This window comes from Hetaerina americana, unplaced genomic scaffold, assembly GCF_022747635.1.
Source record: "Hetaerina americana unplaced genomic scaffold, ioHetAmer1.1.p SCAF_9, whole genome shotgun sequence".
Lineage (NCBI taxonomy): Eukaryota > Metazoa > Arthropoda > Insecta > Odonata > Calopterygidae > Hetaerina > Hetaerina americana.
Window position 1 is genome coordinate 53467131 of NW_027287538.1, and position 19853 is coordinate 53486983.

Here is a 19853-nt window from a genome sequence, read left to right on the forward strand (position 1 = left end):
TATATATTTTTTACACTATCCTTAATTAGCCGATTTTTTACGATTTAATGTGTGGTCAGAAACTTAGTGCATATTATAACAATAATGCCTCACGAGCTTTTGGCATATTAGCGAACCGCTGACCCCATACCACGGAGTTGTTTCCTCCTCTACCTATCTTCTAACCTCTTTCAACAGGGATATGAAAGCGGTCGAGGGAAAAGAGAGATAGCTATTTTCGAATGGGAACAAAAGGGGATGGAATAGGTGAGCGGTGGGGGAGTGGGGAAGGTTAGGGGTAGAGCGAGGGGTGGTTAGGGGAGAGGGTGGGCGAGCGCCAGGGTAACCGGGGGGGAGGAAGGGAGGTCTAACATCCCCTCCGCGCTACACCACGTCTCGCCGCACTGCCCCCTCCTTTTAACCACCCCCCGCGTCCCCCACCCAAACCCCCCCACACCGGCGCGATACGTCCTGTGCGCCGACACAGCTCCCGACCGTCCCTGCCCTCCCCGAGGATCGATCTCCAGCCCACTGCCGCCCAGATCTCCGTGCACGACGTCCCGGACCACCTTCACGAAGAAGCCAGAGTCGAAGGAGGAACTCCACGGGGTGAAGACTCGACCGCGAGGCCCGACGTCGAGGCGACCCTAGGTGCTGAGGGTACTCCAGGCAGCGGGAGCACGGTTGCGAAACACGCGGAAGGGAACAGCAGCGAAGGATGCCGCCACAGGTAAGGCGAGTTCCAACTATGAGAAGGACGATCGGTCCGGGCAAAACGTGACAAAGGGCAGAGACCGAAACGTTATCGTGGTGTCTCTCAATTTCCCATCGCAGCGGGAAGTGCTACTGTTATCCCCGGCCGTGGGAACGAAGGGAGGAGGAGGCGGGAGGATCAGTCCTCCATGGACTGTTTCAAAGTCGTGGACTCCCCCCTTCCCCCCTCGGTCGGAAAGAACCAAGATGGACGACTTTCCAGACCACGTTTATCCCGCACGAAGGCCAGCCGCCTCGTTCCTCAACTTTCACGCTTGCCCAAGTTCTGCGAGATGGGATTTTTCGAACTCCCTCCCCCAAAACCCCCCGCATTGGTGTGCTCTCCTCCACCACCTTGTGTTGGAGGGCCCACAGAGATTTCAGGAAGTCAAGGGTTTGATTCGAGGACCCTTCTGTGTGAGAGAACCCTTTTGGACCAAAGTCAATCCGATGTCTCCTCCTCCTCTTACCCCGTCCTGGTACTGGTCAGTGCTACGCGATCTGCGCTCGCCTGGGGATTCTGGTGCAAAGTGCTACTCACACCGAATAATCAGGTTCCTCAGGCTCGGAATGCTTTGATGTTGCCGTGTGAAAAGCATCTCAATAGGTTAACCGATGGGACTTTCATCTCTCGTGCTGTTCCACAGAAATGGGTTCATTTCCAGCCAAAGTTCTTGAAAATGTTTCGTCTAGTAGTACAAACCCATCGACGTATATCCATTACCAAGTCCCAGGATATTGAACATATTCTATATGTCAGTTTGGAAAAATTGTTGGTAAAGGGAATTTCAAAGGATTTTGTCAAGTGTTCCCGTTTGTTACCGGACGTCTTTCTCGCTTGAGTCATTGATCAGGATCCATCCGCAGTGCCCCAAAGTACCGAATGACGTAATCACGCCACTCTCTCTCTCTCTTTCTCTCTCCCACATTATCTATCTCTCTTTCTTTCCCCCTCTCTCTCTCTCTTTCTCTCCTTCCTCCGCTCTCTCTCTCTCTTTATCGTCCATCTGCCAGTGCACGTCCAATTGGATATACCCGACTGAAAATCTCCTTCACCGAAACTAATTTTCCGGAATCATGATGGGATCACCGAGATAACTATCTAATTCCTGCAAAATCATGGAGAGCCAATAGTCAGTGTTCAATGGCGACGGAAAAGGAATGATATTGTTTCGTTATATATCTCCAGATATTCAGAGCGTGTCATAGTTCGACTCTAGAAATTTCGCCTTCGATAATGATTTTCTTGCCTCCTGTTCCAGCACCTCTCCAGTATTAGCCACGAAAGTAGGGCAACACCCAGGCCTTCGCTTGCGAAGTTTATATAACCACAAAGGTGCAAGTTTGCTTCCATTGCGGTGGTAAGGATTAATTCAGGGAATCAGTTTTTAAGCATTAAACAGAACAGTTATTCACACCATTTCATATTTCTAGTACTCATCCATGCCAATAAACTAATGAACCATCATAAAATTGGAGAATTGAAACATTGTAATTTTGTACGCAATTCAAAATAACGTAATATTATCCATTTCAGAATGACTATCTCATACAAAAAAATTAATAACTTAACAATGAAAATATTTGATAATTTTCTGTCGTGCAATTTATTGAAGGCTGCCAGAGTAAGCATGTTAACCCTATGAACTGAAATACAAGAGAAGTCAATTATTCTAACCATTGGTACATTTTAAACTAACTTCGTGTTTTTATTAGCTATTTAATTGTTGAACTATTAATAAAAGGGACTGATGTGCCTTTTTAGTCTTTCGTTTTTTCTTTATAACCTTTTCATTTTTGGTACTCTAATTTCAAGCCTTTCGGATTTGCCAAAACCTCTAATTTGAAATGAGATGCCGCTGGAAAGTAAAGTTTCAACAAGGTATCTTATCATTTCCCATACCATTTTTCCCTTTTGATAAAGCTGAATATTTGATTTTCTGATAACCTTTTCTTCTTCTTCATCCACAAGTAAGCTACTCCATAGAGACCGACTTCTGCATCCCCGAAGTTTCTTATTAACAACTCTGAATCATGTTAGTAAGAAGAAATATCCCTCTCTAAAATTTCATATTCTCATACGCCTCAATAAAGCCTTATGCATATAATTTATGCAGTCCTAAGATTCTTTAAATAAACTTATAGGATATAATTTTTTCTCAAATATTTTCACCTGGATAAAAAATTATTCTCCAAACCTTTTTCATTAACTTTTCAAAATTTATTATTGTCTTCCTAACAGATTCCGAATATCTCTTCTTTTTACTTTTGAGCATTATATTTTTGACAAATATGGCTTAAACAAAGATAACTTTCAGAGCAGATCAGGAGATGAAATATATTTTAATGCAATTTTTTGAATACTGAATCTCTGGAATTTTACTTTTGACCCCTTATTTATATACTTAAGATTTCCTCGGACAAAGCTATTGCGCAACACCCATTTATTCGTACTATCTCAATCATTTTAAGGCCACATGTTTTTTACTTAAAACATAAATACTGATTTCTCTCCCCGAGTAATATTCCCACTCAAAATATCTATCTGTAAGTCATAGTAACGCTGTGAGCCAAGTATTTCTTCTATTCACTTCCACCAATAATAAATTTTGCATTTAAAAGACTCGCAAATGTCCTTTTGCCATAAGAGGGTGAATTTTTAAATGTCTTCCAAAATTCCTAGCACAGAGTTTATCACATAATAGTTCATTGATATCGGTATTCCTTTTTTTGATTCTTCAGACACTCCCTCTTTTGACTAACTCCTCTCACAAACCAGCTCCCACTCGCCTTCTCTCTTGCCTACTGAGGAATCTGTTTTCTCCACAATTAGGGTCAAGTCATATTCTCTCCAACCTCACCTCGACAGTTTTTTCCATCGATAAGAACTCTTGTCCTGCTTCGCTACGTCGGGGAATTGGGGAGAAAATAATGAAAAGAGGGAAAGGGAGAGAGAGAGAGATAGAATGAGAGCGAGACAGCAGTGGACAAAGCCTTCAAAAGGTTTCGCGACAAAATAGCAGCAGATAGGCTCGCTACGTCAGCCAGACTGCGACAGAGTATGGCGGAACCCAAGCGCCAAGAGGAAAATGGCTGACGGCGTTTTTCCGTGCCGAGTGATGTAACCATGCGGGAGGATTGTCATGGGTCGAGTCCTCGACGGAATTACGTAGAATGACCCGGGAGTAGGAGAAAGTAATTAGGGTCTAGGGTTCATGAAAAGGGTCACTTGCGAATCCACTGAGATTGATTCTCACCCACAGGAAGTGGTGGAGGTCAAAATGTTTGATTACGTTAATTTCAAAAAGTGATCGTAACACACCGCAATGATTTTATAACTCGCGCTATCAATTTGATCCCCTCGGTCCAAAATGACTTAACTCGAATGATCTTAAATGAACATGAATGACATCAACTTAAGCAAGAACAACAAGTATCTTCAATGCAGTACGTTAGGCATCTTCCGATAAAATAATCTGATATCAATTTCTTTCCTATCTATCTTCGAGTTTTTACTCAGTACTGCAATAAATTAAGCAAGTATATGTTAAGTGTTTGTTTGGCAGTTTTATGAATGGCTTCACTTTCACCCTGGTATCAAGTGTAGATTTTTACATTTCATGCGTTTATCAATAAATTTTTCCATAAAAAATCTGAGTCATTTTCCAAATACTTATGTGAATCAATGTTAAATTTTGCTCTCAATATAGAGAATAAAATAACCCTAAGACATTTCTCTAATGGCTGGTTTTGATGTGATAATACAAGGGGAATTATATCTTATTTTATCCTAAAAATAACTCCATCAATAGATTTAGATATTTCATTTGAAATAATATGTGCTATGCCCAGGTCACTCATAAAGAGAAGAGGAGTTATAATTTACGGATAATTTTGTAAGAAATTCCTACAAAAAAGGAAAAAAGGAGTGCGTTACATGATCAATGAGGACTTAGACCACTCTCTCATTTGCATCTTTCAATTTCCTGTGTTAATTCATGTTTCCCATGTTAACTCAATAATGTCATTTTAAGAGTGCATCTAATTGAATGATAACTTTGTCGTCTTTTATTACGTTTGCTTCTATGATGACTCTTATTCCGTACGTCCTCATTGACATATATTTCCACTCGCAAAGCATATAGATACGTTGTTTTAATTGCGACAGCGTATGAATATTTGAGAAAGAAAATTAGATGTGATTTATTTCAATTTACACTTCACAATAACTTTTAACAATCGAAAATTCCTACTTTTATTCAACCTTGAGTTTGAAATAAAATTCCAATCATGAAAATTGTCACCTGCTAAAAATTCATACAAGATACTTACCGCCATATTATTGCCATTACTAAGTATATGACGTTAATTGATGTTATTCCGTTACCTTTCCCAGTAATGTTTCTCATTCTTATTAAGATCTTCAAATTACTGTCATTAGGCCACGAGGAAAAATCAATTTGGCTTTGATATTCAGTAATATAATTCAATATTTTCCTCATCAACGAATAGAATACTATATAATCTCTAGAAATCAAGCGTGAGATGGGCATGGATTGCTAAAAATTTCAGACGTATGTGAAACAATATCTGATAATCGTCTTAAAATATATCTCTTTACTTTAAATTTTGCCATTTCTACGGAACTTCATCATGAAAGTTTATAATTGGGTAATTTCATGGCCTTTTTAGTCTCTTTCCTCAGAGGAATTAATACTGTCACCCACTTCAAAATTAATATTCCTGAAAGGCAATTGACTCAAAGGTTGAAATAATTCTCTTTAAAAGAATAACAGCATTCTTCCAGAATACCAAGCGTAATATTTCAAATTACCTCTCTAGGAAAATTACCTCCGGTTTTCAGATTAAGGTTGAGTTACTAACATGTATTACCAATTTGAACCTGTTAACTATTTTAACATTGAAATTGCAATATTTTCTGTCTCAACTGCTATTTTATATTAGACTACGCCATTCCAATGCCAAATATAATTTAATCAAACTTAAATCTCCTCTGTTCACTAGTATTTGCATACATAAAGAATAAAAAATATGTATCATTCGGAGACTAGACTACAATATGTTATATTAATATTGAATCGAAGTTTTTTCCTACATTTTTTTGTACATTGTGATACAAGTCCCAATTGAGGTTATCGATAGTTAAAATTTTTGAGTAGATTCTTAATTACTTAAAGCTCTTTAACATACAAACGTACAGTCACCATTGCCAGGAGGAATTCATTGTCACCAGGGTCAAGATTGCTATGGTGTTTTATATAACTGAACCGTATACATACTTTTTATCAAATAATTTTTTTCTTCGTCCTAATTTTGTTTCTATTTTTCATTAAATGGTCAGGTTCTTATGTTGTGATTACTGCACCACACTTTTGCCTCACATATGTATGTACTTGCAATCCAATATAATGTCAAACATTTCTTCATGCAAGTATGTATTATTAAAAATAATATATTACTTCTTTGAATTGGTGAATAGCCCACAAAGACGACTCAACACAATAAATAAATAAATTTTTGATTATTTCGATCCATTATTTATCGTTGCATCAATTTTTGCCCATTATTAAAATATTGGTTGATATTATTTCATTACATGTGATAATTTAATTTACCATTTTTCCATATAATTGCACCTAATTACTCGCTTTAATTGTAGTCCCCTTTGGTATTTTAAGATTATCTTATCTGGCCTTAGTTTCTCTGAGGGATAAGTCTCACATGAGTTCAGAAATCAATCAGAATGCGGATATCAGAATCTGCAAAGAGCAAAAAAGTCAGGAAATTCCGCCGAGGGTTGGAGTTGGGAAAATACCGGGAAAATTCCAGTAGCCAACCCGCTCAATGGAGATGACACGTTGGATCCTGGATCAAATCCTAACCACGGTATCTGTTTCTGTTCTGAAAAATATTGAAATGTTAACATTGAGTGTGCAAGCGACATTACTTAAGCGACACTACTACTATTTACGAGGGAAACGTTTATCTCCATTATTTTTTACAGTCTATGCAGTGTACTTTGCTGGCAAATTAGGGACATCTACTCTAAACTAGCATTAATTCTAATGAGCTTGCAAAAAGCTTGCTTATAAAGTTAGTATTATTTAGCATTAAACGAAAATGAGGTGGTACTCTTTCATGGAAAAATGGGAAAGTACGTTCTCTCTTTCAAATGATGGGTATAAAAACCTCACACAAAGTATAACCTGCGTCTGTAAGGTTTATTCGTCAGCAGTTAATCACTTTCATCTCCCAATTTTCCGCCCAAAATACCTGTCTCTTCTTCCATTTTTACCCTTCAATTTTCTTTATTTTCACTTGTTGTCACAATCTTTACAGTTCCACAACCTCCCAGCATTGCTTCTATCCTAAACATTTCGGTTCTGTTCCAATTTTCCCTCTTACTTCATCCTTTGGATCTTCTTCGGTGGTTTTCTCTCTTTCCACCATATTTTCTATCCTTCTCCATATATCCTATAAGTCCTCAAATCTACGCCTATTTTATGATGTTAAAATACCAATTTCCCGAAAACAACAAGGTTAGGCATCACGCTTGAGTGCCAAACAATGTATCCTATGCTGTGGATTGTATTTCATGAAAATGATTTACGTTCACGGGGAACGGGTTAATGAGCCACATCCATCCATTCCGCTGGATTATAACGAGGAGTGGGAAAGCATGTGATGCAAATGATCCCCCACGGGTCGGAATACGAAAGTTAATTATGGTTAATTAATTAGATCACTTTTATGGGATAATGATTTTTTCGTTAAAGTGATCAGCAAGTTTAATAAATAAAAGGACGCCGTGATTGGAAATTGACCCGGCATTTACGAATAAGTCTTTTTTGTTGATATCGCAAACATACTCCTATGGTTTAGAGAGAATAATCTAACTGTATTTTTAAAATCCACTTTGATCAAGTTCGTATGATTAAAGAATTTCGGCATTTTCCTCAAGACTGTCTTTCAAATAGGATGCGCCCACAGACTGTTTCGAAAGGTATTTCGTACGGCATTTTCGATTTTCTCGTTCATCTCACATGACGAGAAAGGGATTCCCTGTCCTTCGAAAAGACGTTCCCTTTTCCCCGAAAGTTCTTTTGGCACCCTTTTCTTGGAACAATCCCGTAATCCCTTACCCCGTCCTCCTTCTCTCAATCCCCCTTACCCATTTCAGTTCTCTCGAATCTCACCCTCAAAACACTTTACTCCCCTGTGCACTCTCATAACCCATTTGACTCTACTTTTCCATTAGAAACCCATTGACACCGTAAAATGAGACCGGAAAAGATATCCTCCCAATTATTTATGGAAATGCGCGCCGTACGATCTTACCTCAAAAGGTTGTGAAAGAAAGAGGTGATCTATTTTCACACGATAAAATTTGATCTATACAATCTATACTCAGGTATTGAACATTTATTGTGCAGGATAATCTCTAAGATTTACCCCAAGGGTTAATTTGTACAAGAAAATAATCACCATGGTTTGAAATTTAAGTAAAATTGGGAAATGTCACAGTAATTTACCGAGTTGTCAAGTTGCTTGCTGAACTGCGCAAAAATGGCAGAACTTTTTCTGTAAATCATTCACCTGATTCCAAATTAATCGTAGGGCGAGTCCGTTTTACGCTTCAAAATTATCCCATTCCCTATTATTTTCGTTAAAATTATTTTTTTTTGCATTGCCCAAAATTAATGCTCGGTATATGTGCATGGTATTTGTAACACATTGTTTATAGTGTTTAATATTCATATATTTAGTTGTATTTTTACCATTACATCTACAGATTACCTCATTCTTTGTATACAGAAGGCACAACGCTGAAATATTGATATAATTATGGATTATTTTTGATTGATGGAAAATAAATCTCCAAAACATTTCTCCATAGTCATTTAAATTTTTTCAAAGACAATGTATAAATGGGAAAATAAAATAAATTTATGAAACCTTCATTACTTCCGGAATTTTTTTCATACACAATGTTCCCCTTATGGATTAGTAGATAATATTTCAAAATTTTACCTACGAATAATATATATATACTCAAAGTAAACTGTCAGTTGCTACGCACCTCCAATCAGACTAAGGCTATGTAATGAATATAATGTGTTACAATGATTTTCTTCTTTGCAATGATATTTCTAAGCACCAAAGCGAGATAATATTCCTTATACATGATCTTCATGGTTTCGTACTCTTCTCTTTTCCTTAAAATACTATAAAGAACAAACATGAGTCAACATTATTATGTGATGTAAATACTTTTTTAATGATAGATCCTATAATTAAAAGTCAAGCCAGGAGTGGAAAAATACGTTTTTCAAATAAAATTTACTTATTATTATAAGGAATTACGATTTTTAAGTGGTTTATGATCATGGTTAGGTTTTCATTAATCTGCCTTTTCCGATGAGCCTTAATATTATTCTTGTATTTTATGCAGTGGTATTACTTTTCATATTATTATATTCCAAATATTTTATAAGCTCTGTCGTTACTTGAAGCAAAGTTCACAGTCACATTGGCGACGGGATCTGCGATTCTTGGTCTATGAAGCCGTACCCGTGGCTTTCGGGGCCAGGGGTGGCGAAAGTGCTTACTCAAAAGAGAAAGACGACCCTTCAGTCTGCGTGGAAGGGTAAAAGGAAGGGTACGGGCTCTTTTTTGGAAGTCGCCTCACGTTCCAGCGCTGAATCCCCCCCCCCGCACCCCGCTCTCACTAACCCCAATACTCCTCTCGGCTAACAATTTCCCCTCAGATCCCCACGTCCGCAGTCACCGTGCTACAATCCCCATCCGCGTCTCATCCAATTCCGCCGGCTCACACAAGCACACAGACACGAGGCCAGAACTTTCTCCGGGCAGCCCTGATTTCGACCGGAACATCCCCATCGCCACCTCGCCTACGACCTCTTCTCATCACTCCCGCCACCCGGCCATCGAGTTTCGGCGTTTCCTGTCGGTTTCAAATTTTGTGGTTATGCGCTCATAAATGAGTTTCTTTTTTTAATCTCTCTCTATGGCCCGGAGGTCCTGGTTTTCTCGGAATAATACACGGACCGGGGTCGTAAAATTTCGTGCTGAGAGGAATGAGACCCCACCTCTAATCCTCCCCCAGGTTTCTGTCGTGAGGAAAACTGCTGAAGCGCATGCGCGGATGAAGACTTGAAATTAATCCGAGAACCGAGTGTGTCTGGCTTGATTTTCTGAGACCCAAAGCCGAGAGAAGTGTGGGGTGAAAATGAAATTGTCATAAAACTAAAGAAAATCGGCGCACTATGCTGCTTAGTCAAAAGTTCCCTAGCCACCCACGTTCTTTCAAATATAAGGGCCTCAGTGGCTGTTGAATACTATCATATCTCAAAGAAAACTATAAAATATAATGTGCTTCGTACATGTTTTTGAATTTTGCTCTTCACAGCCAGTCGCTTAGCAGATGTGGCTTTTCTGTGTGATTCAAAACGTACTTCGGTATACCATTCACTAGGAATTGAGATAAAAGTAACTACCCTTGAATCTTCACTCTGCAAATGTGTGTGAAGTACGGTGAAGCGTGGCTAGGAACGGATTGATTGTCTGAAATGATTCAAAATTCTGTGTCCCTTTTATTTTAGTAGAGTTGATTAGTAGTAGTATTTAGGGGAGGAGACCGACTGCTGAGGGCATTTGCGCCATAGGGGATGGACAGGAAAGGATGAAGGGTGGAGAGAAACCCGGCGGCGGCGGCATTAGCCTACTCTTTACGAAAGGCGCCAAGGGGTCCTCAGTTAAATGTCCCATCCGACGGACGGCGTATTGACTCAAAGTGCCCTCCACAAAGCACCTCCAGTTGGGATCGAGATACCTCTGAAAAATATTCAACACCACCGGGATTTGAACCCGAGACCTCTGCGTGGGAAGCCAGTACGACAGCCACCGCACCAATCCCCATCCCCTCGTAGAGTTGAGCCTTTCCGTGCCCTGGAAGCAGCGGTCAGCTGAACACTTTATTTTTTAGCTTTGCAATCAAATGTAAAATGTTATTGATTGGTTAGAAATAATTATTTCCAAGGCATAATATAATAATATGCCATTCTATATGATGAAGAAAAATTGGCATTCAGAACTATTCAGCGTTAAATAGCCTTCCTCCCCTGTGTAGAAGCAACCAACTATGCTTTTGTGCGTAGCAGGTTGCTGGATAGGTGGAATGTTTTCATGTTTTCGTCCCATTCAGACACCATGATGAAACCAATATACTTCAGATGAACTAAATAATATCAATTAAAATCTGAGTGCTGAAAACTATTCTTATTTAATGTCATTGCACGTTAAAAAAACTAATGTTAAATTGAAAATGTATGCAGCGTTTGAATTCGAAATTTTCATTTCACATGGAGCATTTTTCTGAGATATGTTTGATTTATTACAGGAAATTCTATTGTTTTGCTTGACAGCTCAATATTCAACTATTGTAACATATTTCATACAGTTTACACATCTTAAGAAAGAATATTTTCTGAACTCTTTTGGATGTCCTCGCCATCTTCCTTGCCACTTGACCATTATTTTGGGTATTGTTGAAAATGAATTAATGTAAATATCTATTCCGGATAACGATACAAAGACAAAGGACCCACAATATTTTTATCTACGTAATTTTTAAAGCCATTTAAAATAAGGTTTGATAAATTCTACCTATGAAGGAGGTATTTATTACCCCACTTTTCATAAACAAAAGCTGTTTAGGCGCAAAAATAGAAATTATCCGCTGTAGTGAGTGAAAAAAAATATTTGATTACATATTAATCATTAATCAATCAAATAAAGCCCTTATTAAATATATTTTTCAATCTAGATATTTTATATGTGAATAAAATTTCAGGCAATTAATATTGTTACTTATACAAACTTCTAACTTCATTTCCATCTCTTATGAAATCGATAATTTTGGGAAAAAATAAATATTATTTGATTAAAAATAATAAACAATATCGCTGATATGAAAGGTAGAGATAATAAACCTGATCTTACAAAAATGAATATTTCATAATATTCCAATATTTCCCCATTATACTACCTTTATATTCATAACACAATTGTTTCCTTGGTCGGCTAAAATGCAAAAATTTCCTAAAATAATATAAAATTTTTATTATAAATGAATCTTTACTAAAGCATAATGGTTATATGAATTTGACTGATAGGGAAACTAGTGACTTCTAATAAACTTTAAAGTGGAGTATTGTGATGGTAGAGAAATGAAAACAAAAACGTTGGCTCGGGAAGAGTTTTAAATTGTAATCAAAGTTTTATAGCAATCAAGTTCTGATTTTGCTTTCAAAATAATGTGATAGAGTCATCAAACTTAATATACTTAGTAGACCTATTATTCGCGAATTTAAATACTCAAAGATTTGACAATATTTGGTTTTGGAGAAGACATCCTCCTCGTTTTGTCACAAAGCTGCAAAATAAACTAATATATAGTTATCGTACATTGATATTTCTTTGAAAAACCTTTCCTTAGCCCTTTTTAGACTTTAATGAACATGATTAATTGTAATTACACCATGCAAAGGTCATAATTTGAGTTCTTCTCCACGAGAAAACGCTCGACAGAGCACCATAACAGCTCGAGGGTCTCGAATTATCTGCAATGGTCGGCCACGATGGCCGAGCAACCAAGGACGCGATATCCCAATTCCCTTGCCCCAAATTTCTGTCCTCGACTCCTACCCCTTCCCTCACCAGGGTGGGCGCCAAACCCTGGGGAATCTCTCCTCGGTGGAAGGGGATGGATTCCGACTGGAGGAATAGTTTCACCCCCCAAGAGGAGGATCGTTTGGTGGGGGAGAGTGAATAGGGGGAAGTGGTTTAATGGGATCGAGGGGGATGTAGGGCTAGGGGAAGGAATGGTTCTCGTCATCGCAGTCTTGAATGGCCCTTCGCGGGGAAGGAGAGGAATTCCAGCGCTAGCTGGTCTACGGGAGTCAGCCATTCTTCCATTTCAGTTCACGGTCTTGTTCCCCCGACCCACGACCCCTCTGGAGGAGAAAATAAAACCGTCTCTCCAATCGCTCCGTTCCGTCAAACACGCACCAACCACGTCTCGCCTTCCCCTGAGACCCTGGAGGTCGCTCAAGGTGAACGGGGATTGGTTGAACTAAAGACGGTTCTTTGAACTTCTCAAGTTGGCAGGCTATCCAGGAGGGAGTAGTGCGACCCCATCCTCATGTCCTGAAAAAAAACCAAATGATTCCTCCTGGAGAGCGGGTCAGCGCCACCTCTTTTGTGGAGTGGAAAGTTCCAGAAGAAGAAAGGTAACAATTCGCATTTAGTGGAGTTTTCCAATCTGGATATCGATTTACGGGTTATATTTCAAGGAAAATGCCCCAATTTGAAGCCACAGTACTGCTCAGGAAAATTATATATATATATATATATATATATATATATATATATATATATATATATATATATATAGTACAATACACAGTAACACATAATATAGAAACACAAAAAAAGCGAACACTCACACGTATTTTCTTGATATTTCGACGGAAACAATCCGTCTTCCTCTGAAGATATAGAAGTAATCATAGATGTTTATATATATATATATATATATATATATATATATATATAATTATTATTATTATAAGGTAATCTATCGCTTAAGGTAGGTTTTTAGATGGACACAACTACCAAATAAATATTTTTGACTCCTAACAAAACACAATCCAGCAACCTAATCTTAATCAAGCCCCCCTTATATATACTTATATATATATATATATATATATATATATATATAATGAAAGGGGATATAAAAACATTAAAAAGACTCAGGAGAGATGTGGAAGGCGGAATCGAGCAGATCACAAGCGCAAAAATAATTCAAATCTTGGTTCAAGTCCCGGAAAAGGAAATATTTTTGGGCTTTTGATCTGCTCGATGTCGCCTTCCCTAACTCATGACTGTTTTTCTTTTATGTGTGTTCATACATCTGAATGAATGTTTGTTCGCCATTTTGGCAATTATTTTGTGTTTGAAAAAAAATGTATATATATATATATATATATATATATATATATATATATATATATATATATATATATAACACTTTTTGAAAGACTCACGGACGTGAATAATAATGTATAACACTTAGCACTAGTGGACACAGACAAAAACACAGAAACACACAAAAAAAGAGACTCACTATTTTTCGAATTTTCGGTGGTCGTTGCCACCTTTATCAAGGAGGAGAGGGACAGAACTGTTTGGGAGGGACAGAACTGTTGAACAGAGAGTTCTGTCCCTCTCCTCCTTGATAAAGGTGGCAACGACCACCGAAAATTCGAAAAATAGTGAGTCTCTTTTTTTGTGTGTTTCTGTGTTTTTGTCTGTGTCCACTAGTGCTAAGTGTTATACATTATATATATATATATATATATATATATTATATAGATTGTGGATTTTCCTTCTTTATATGAGTGTAATATACTGCCAGTAATGCTTTAAAATCATGCAAGAGGTGAAATACGAAATTTATAAAAACGCGTTCTCTGAAGGTTCTTCAATTTGATTTCCTTTTATCAAAAATCTCTAAATTATAAAATACCGGTTTACGTTTAGGAATTGATTGACAGATTTATAAGCAGAGATTAGTTCTTTTTCTGTCATTTGGGAAACTAAAGCTAAGAATGAGTCAGTTTTGAAGCCTCTTCATGGTTACTCTTCTTTATAAAGAGAAACATGATGGTAATATAAACTGATTTAATTTCCGATCAAAAGTTGACATTAATATCGCAGATACAAAGACTTTTTCAAAGTCTAACCAGGATGGCAGGACCACCTTTTCAGAATCCGATGGAAATATGCGTATGAGATAGCAAATAGTGTATTTCAAATTCTACTCTGTTGAATCAACGCCTTTGCACACCATCGAAAAAAATCTAATACACTCAATTTTTGGACAACCAATTAGAGGTGTAACACTTCTAATCGGCATGTTCACTATCTCTTTGCAAGTTTTCATGCTGTAGCGGGGCTCTGTATGAATTTATGTGATGAAAAAATAGTACATTACATTAGTTACCACAAGGGTTGTGGACAGTGATAAAGTTTGAACGTATGCTTTCTCAACATACATGATTGCTCTCGGTGGTTCTTGGGTTGTTCTGCAACGCTATGGTTAAGTCTTTGAAGTACATTGCAAACCACATCATGAGGACACTTTTGTTTTCCGAGTTTTTGATTATGCACCCTGCAACGGATGAAACAGATTGGTCAGTTAATTCCAGAATTACGATAAAATACATCCCCAAAGCCATCAATATCACCGTTTAAGGGCATTTTTCGCGATCCAAAGATGTAATAAATCGAGTCCATGGTGAATTCTGCGTCCTCAGCCATCACCCATCCACACACCCTACCGTCCTTCTCCTACCGTCAATTCCCGCACCCTGCTTTGTCCATCTATCTTATCATCCCCCTTCTACCACCACCGACTCCTACGAGATTCGACTCCATTCCCCGCTTTCCTCCCCACATCCACAACAACTTTCTCCCCCACTCTCCTAGCTAACTCCTCCTCAGGCCAAAAGTCCTCTATCTTCGTTTCCGCTCTCATAATCCACATTCTCCACTCCACCTTGCTCACCCACTCTCGCACCCGTTCCACAACTCTCTTTCCAAAGCCCTCGTAAATGGTTAAATACTCCCTCCAACTCCCCGTTGCCATTTTCCCTCTCCTCTATTCTCCCTTGTTGTACCAGGGGACATTTCTCTGCCCCAAACAACTCGTAGTTGGTGAGGCAGTTTGGTAAGCAAGTTCTGGGGAGCTCATCGAAGAGACATTAACATCTGATTAACTACAATTAGAATTGACTTATCAAAGGCTTTTAAAGAGGTTATTTTTGCCCACATAAATTGATATATGACTTTGCTTCACCCCTAGAGCCACCCAGGTTTAACGATTTCGGGTTGCTTAGAAACCAATTACCTAGAGGGAGGAAATTGAGTCTTTGGTGTCTTGGGGTAATTTTTGCCTCAACATTAGCTCATTTGGCTAAGTAATCGGGCTTCCTGACTTGGAATGAGAATAAACATAGTACATACATAAACATATTGTTTGTCCTTCATCGTGTGGCTGATTTTGAACTATTGTACGAAATTTCCTAGCATCGGTTAAGATTATTCCTTTGAATAACCTCTTTGGGTTATAATCAGTCGATGTGAAATATTTAACAATGAATAGGTGTTGATAATTCTTTATATTGCCCCTTACAAAAATTAATCTTCCCCTTCAAATGTTCATTAAAACCATATTGTATTAAAATGAATTTTTAACTGGATTCGAAACGAGTAATATCGTTTTTGTTAAAAGGTGAATCATATAACCTTAGGTCATTGCAGATTGGCCAAAAAAATAAATTTTATTTTAAAATTTTTCCTTCTGATGGAATATATTTTGTTTCGATTGGTTGAGAGAAAATTCGAGGAAAAGAAATTTATCGTAAAAGAGTTTTGCAGCGTTTGAAGTTCTCTTTGAAGAAATGAGTGTGTGTGTGTGTGGGTGTACACACAAATGTATGATATATGCATATATGAACGCACATACTTATGTGCGGGACCCCATTGTTCCCTTTCCATCGCCGCAGCGAGTCTTGAGATCCCCCTCACCCTGCCTGCTCCCCCTAACCACACGTGCTAATGAATACTTCCCTTTTATCCCGCATTCAGCGAACGCGAACCCTCCATTGAGTCATCTTGAGAGCAAAAGAAGAAGAAAATAATGAAATCTAACTCCTTTCTCCTCCCTTCCAACCCGCCTTCCTGCACCTCCCTCCGTTACCCTCCCTCCTCTTTTTCTCACGCCAGAGAAACTCTCTCCAACCGAGATCCACTCTCCCGGCCGTGCCCTCCGCGTGGGAGAGTTACAGAGGGGGAATGTAGGGATTATGGACAATTCACAGGGAACGCAACAACTTAAGAACTCAACTTGACACAAGTTCAAGCTTTTCCGTCCTTGAACAAAATGACTAATATTGAATGCTTAAAAAGGTCATGGAAAACAACTCTTTCATAACTTCAAGTAAGTAATATGCAATGAGCAATGCAGTAACTAATCTCTAAGAAGGTGAAAAGTTGAGGAAGAAGGAAAAGCTCAAAAATTTTGGAAGCATAATTACACTTGCTTGATGAAATAAGCAATAGGACTAAGACAAGGAAACTTGAGCAATGATATGCTTTGCCTGTAACAAGCGAGTTTTAATCAAATGTAGGAGAGTCATCTGCTTGACTTACTTAACTCCACAACAAACCCATCAAAGTGTAACTTTGGCTGTGAGGATGAAAGAAAAGAGTAGTGAGATCCAAGCAGTCGAGATGAGGATTTGTTGTTGCTTGGCAAGAAATTTGAAACAAGACAGAATAGGGAATGACAAAATAAGGAAAAAATGGGAGATGAAAGTGAGTAAGTACTGCTGGTGAATGAACCTAACAGATTAAAGTTTTACTTCATGGAAGTTTATTGTATCTATCAAATGAAAGAGAGAACGTACTTTCTCAATGAATTTATTTCAATTCTGTGAAAAAGTACGTTCTCCCTTTGAGTTGATGCTGAATAATGATAAATTCATGAACAAAGATTTTTTTCTAAGAGCTTTTAGTAAGTTCACTAGAATTTATGTCAGTTTATAGTAATTATTCCTAACTTGCCAGTAAGGTAGAGAGCTAGACAGTAAGCGGTAGTGGATATCTAATATTTTACCTTGTTTTAAATTTAAAAAAATATATTATTGTATTTAAAAATACAGTAAAGCGTAAATCTGCCAGCAAGAATGGAGCGCGTACTTAAGCGCATTTGGTTCCAACCCATTAGCGATGTGTAGGAGGGACCGTACGAGGGATACTTAAGAAAATGTATGTTTTGAAACGGCAAGACAAACGACTAAGAGGTAGACTTTGAATGAGATATGGAGACATAATTCTGACGTATATTTAAAGAACAGAAAAAGATTGGAATAAACCAGAAAGAGTGGGAAATATAAAATGCTGGAAGGACGTTTCACGCCGATCCGTCGGATATACAGTATCATGTGGAATAAGTAACATATGAAGTTCATTAAGATAGTAATTATTTTTAAACCCTAACACTAACCAGTATAAGCATTTCGATATATGTTTATGTTGTTTAAAATTCGCTTTGAAGTAATGTGCCAAGTTACCTGCTTGGATATTGTATCCATTATTACTAACTATCAATTTTCAATTTAGACTTCATTTTCACGGTTTACGAGAGCCTTTTCCTTTTTATTTGTCCGTTGTGCTGGAGTGCGATGTACGATCGAGTTGCATTAGAGAGATTTAAAAAAATACGTTCAACCCCCGCGTTTGGGAGAATTAACGACTTCAACATTAAAGTTGAATGCTGGCAATTTTTATATTGTGTTAAGTTTTTAGTTGGGCGTGGTATTCAAATACATAGTGACCAGAGGTTTCGGGTTCAATTCCACGTGACGCTTCTGGTTACCCTCAGCTTCATGCAACCTATGCGATTATTGTGGCCTCTGATCTTTCTGAGAATGACTAGTGGCATAGAAATAAGGATCTGGCCCCCCTAACCTGATGTAAGAATTTCATACGTCGTTGGGCTTAGTACTAGCTAAGCTCTAAATTCACCTATCAAGTCAACTTTAGGGTTAACTACTGTGTTTTTTTAGTTCTTCAGTCGTAATCATTCCCCAAAAGTGGACCCGTTCCCATATATATTCGTATGATAGTGCTTCATGCTCTGGTAGAATTGAGCTGACTTATTCTAAGGGTATTTCTTTTGTTATCACATGCAATTTGGGAATCGGGTTTGTGCTATTTTATGTACGACGTTTCCCTCCCCGAGGGTCAGGGGTTGAATCCCGACACTGGCAGTATTTTTCAGAGATATCCCGATTCCTATTTGTTTTCATGTCGAGAGCGCTCTAAGTAGAATGAGCCGTTTGTCGGTTGACAGGGGATGTTAGCATTTGTGTTACCCCTGACACCTAACGTTAAAAATAGGCTGATCTGATAATGGGTTTCTCCATTATATCCAGAAATTTCTTTCTCTACCAAATTATCCACCTCTCCTTAATGACACAATTGCTTTTCAACGGTCGTCCGCCTCCCATAATAAATAATAAAAATGAAAAATAGGCTTTTGCCTCGGTGAGGAAATGGGAAGTTAGTTGAAAATATTAGTCTTAATCTAGAGCTAGGTGATAGAGCTGGCTTTTTTCTTGAATGATTAAGAAAGCAGGAATGTATAATTTTAATTTGTGTCTAATCTTTGACTGAAAATGATTCAATTCAGGGTTAAAAAAAGGGTATATGACATCCAGTACATAAATTACCGCTTTGTGGTTCTCAGTTCCCTGTTAATCAAATTATTACAGCCAAATTTAATTGTGAGTGAGTTTTAGGTGCTGACATTTTATCTGACAGCCCCAAGCACAACTTCAAAAATTCAACGAATAATAGCACAACGTGAGGAAATTTGCCAGGAGCAATGTTTGTTCGTAAACCAACGATCGCTTTAACCAACAGACGAGTCAGGCTGCCAGGATTCACTTTTGTGGGCTCTCCCTAAATTCGCCTTTCTGGACGATTTTTTTTCCGTAAGAAGCCGTAAATATTATTATGAATGGTGAAATTGAATACGACGAGGGAAAATAATGCTCACAAGTTTCTCCTGTTACGAATGTAATCTTATCATTAAGAGAGGTCAAAAACTTCTTTGATCGCTCCCAAACATACCAGTAGAAAAAATAAAACATGAGTATCACGTACCCGTAATATATTCCTGAGTAAAACGGCGTTTGTTGCCCCAGGCTATTCATAGTTTAAGTTTCCCTTTCTTTCTTTGGACTGTAGTATTTTGGTAAAAAAATAGGCGTTGACAAAACTTTTTCTGTCCTCTTCCATCATCTATAGATTGATATTTCTCCCAGGGTACCGCTGGACAAGAATCAGCGGTATCAGGAATTATAATTTTGAAAAAAAATCCGCATCTGGGTGTACTTTTTCTTCAGCTATTCATTTTATTCTCCCAAGAAGCACTACAAACTGCA

General features: G+C 38.1%; 1 protein-coding gene across 1 annotated transcript in view; it reads left to right on the plus strand.

Moving 5' to 3' along the window:
- Positions 1-509: 509 nt before the first annotated feature.
- The window catches only part of Atpalpha (sodium/potassium-transporting ATPase subunit alpha), a 387348-nt gene continuing 368004 nt past the window's right edge, over positions 510-19853 (plus strand). Inside the window, exon 1 of the mRNA XM_071597529.1 lies at positions 510-709. Within this exon, the coding sequence (XP_071453630.1) occupies positions 698-709 (12 nt within the window). The 5' untranslated portion in view covers positions 510-697. The remainder of the gene's footprint in view (positions 710-19853) is intronic.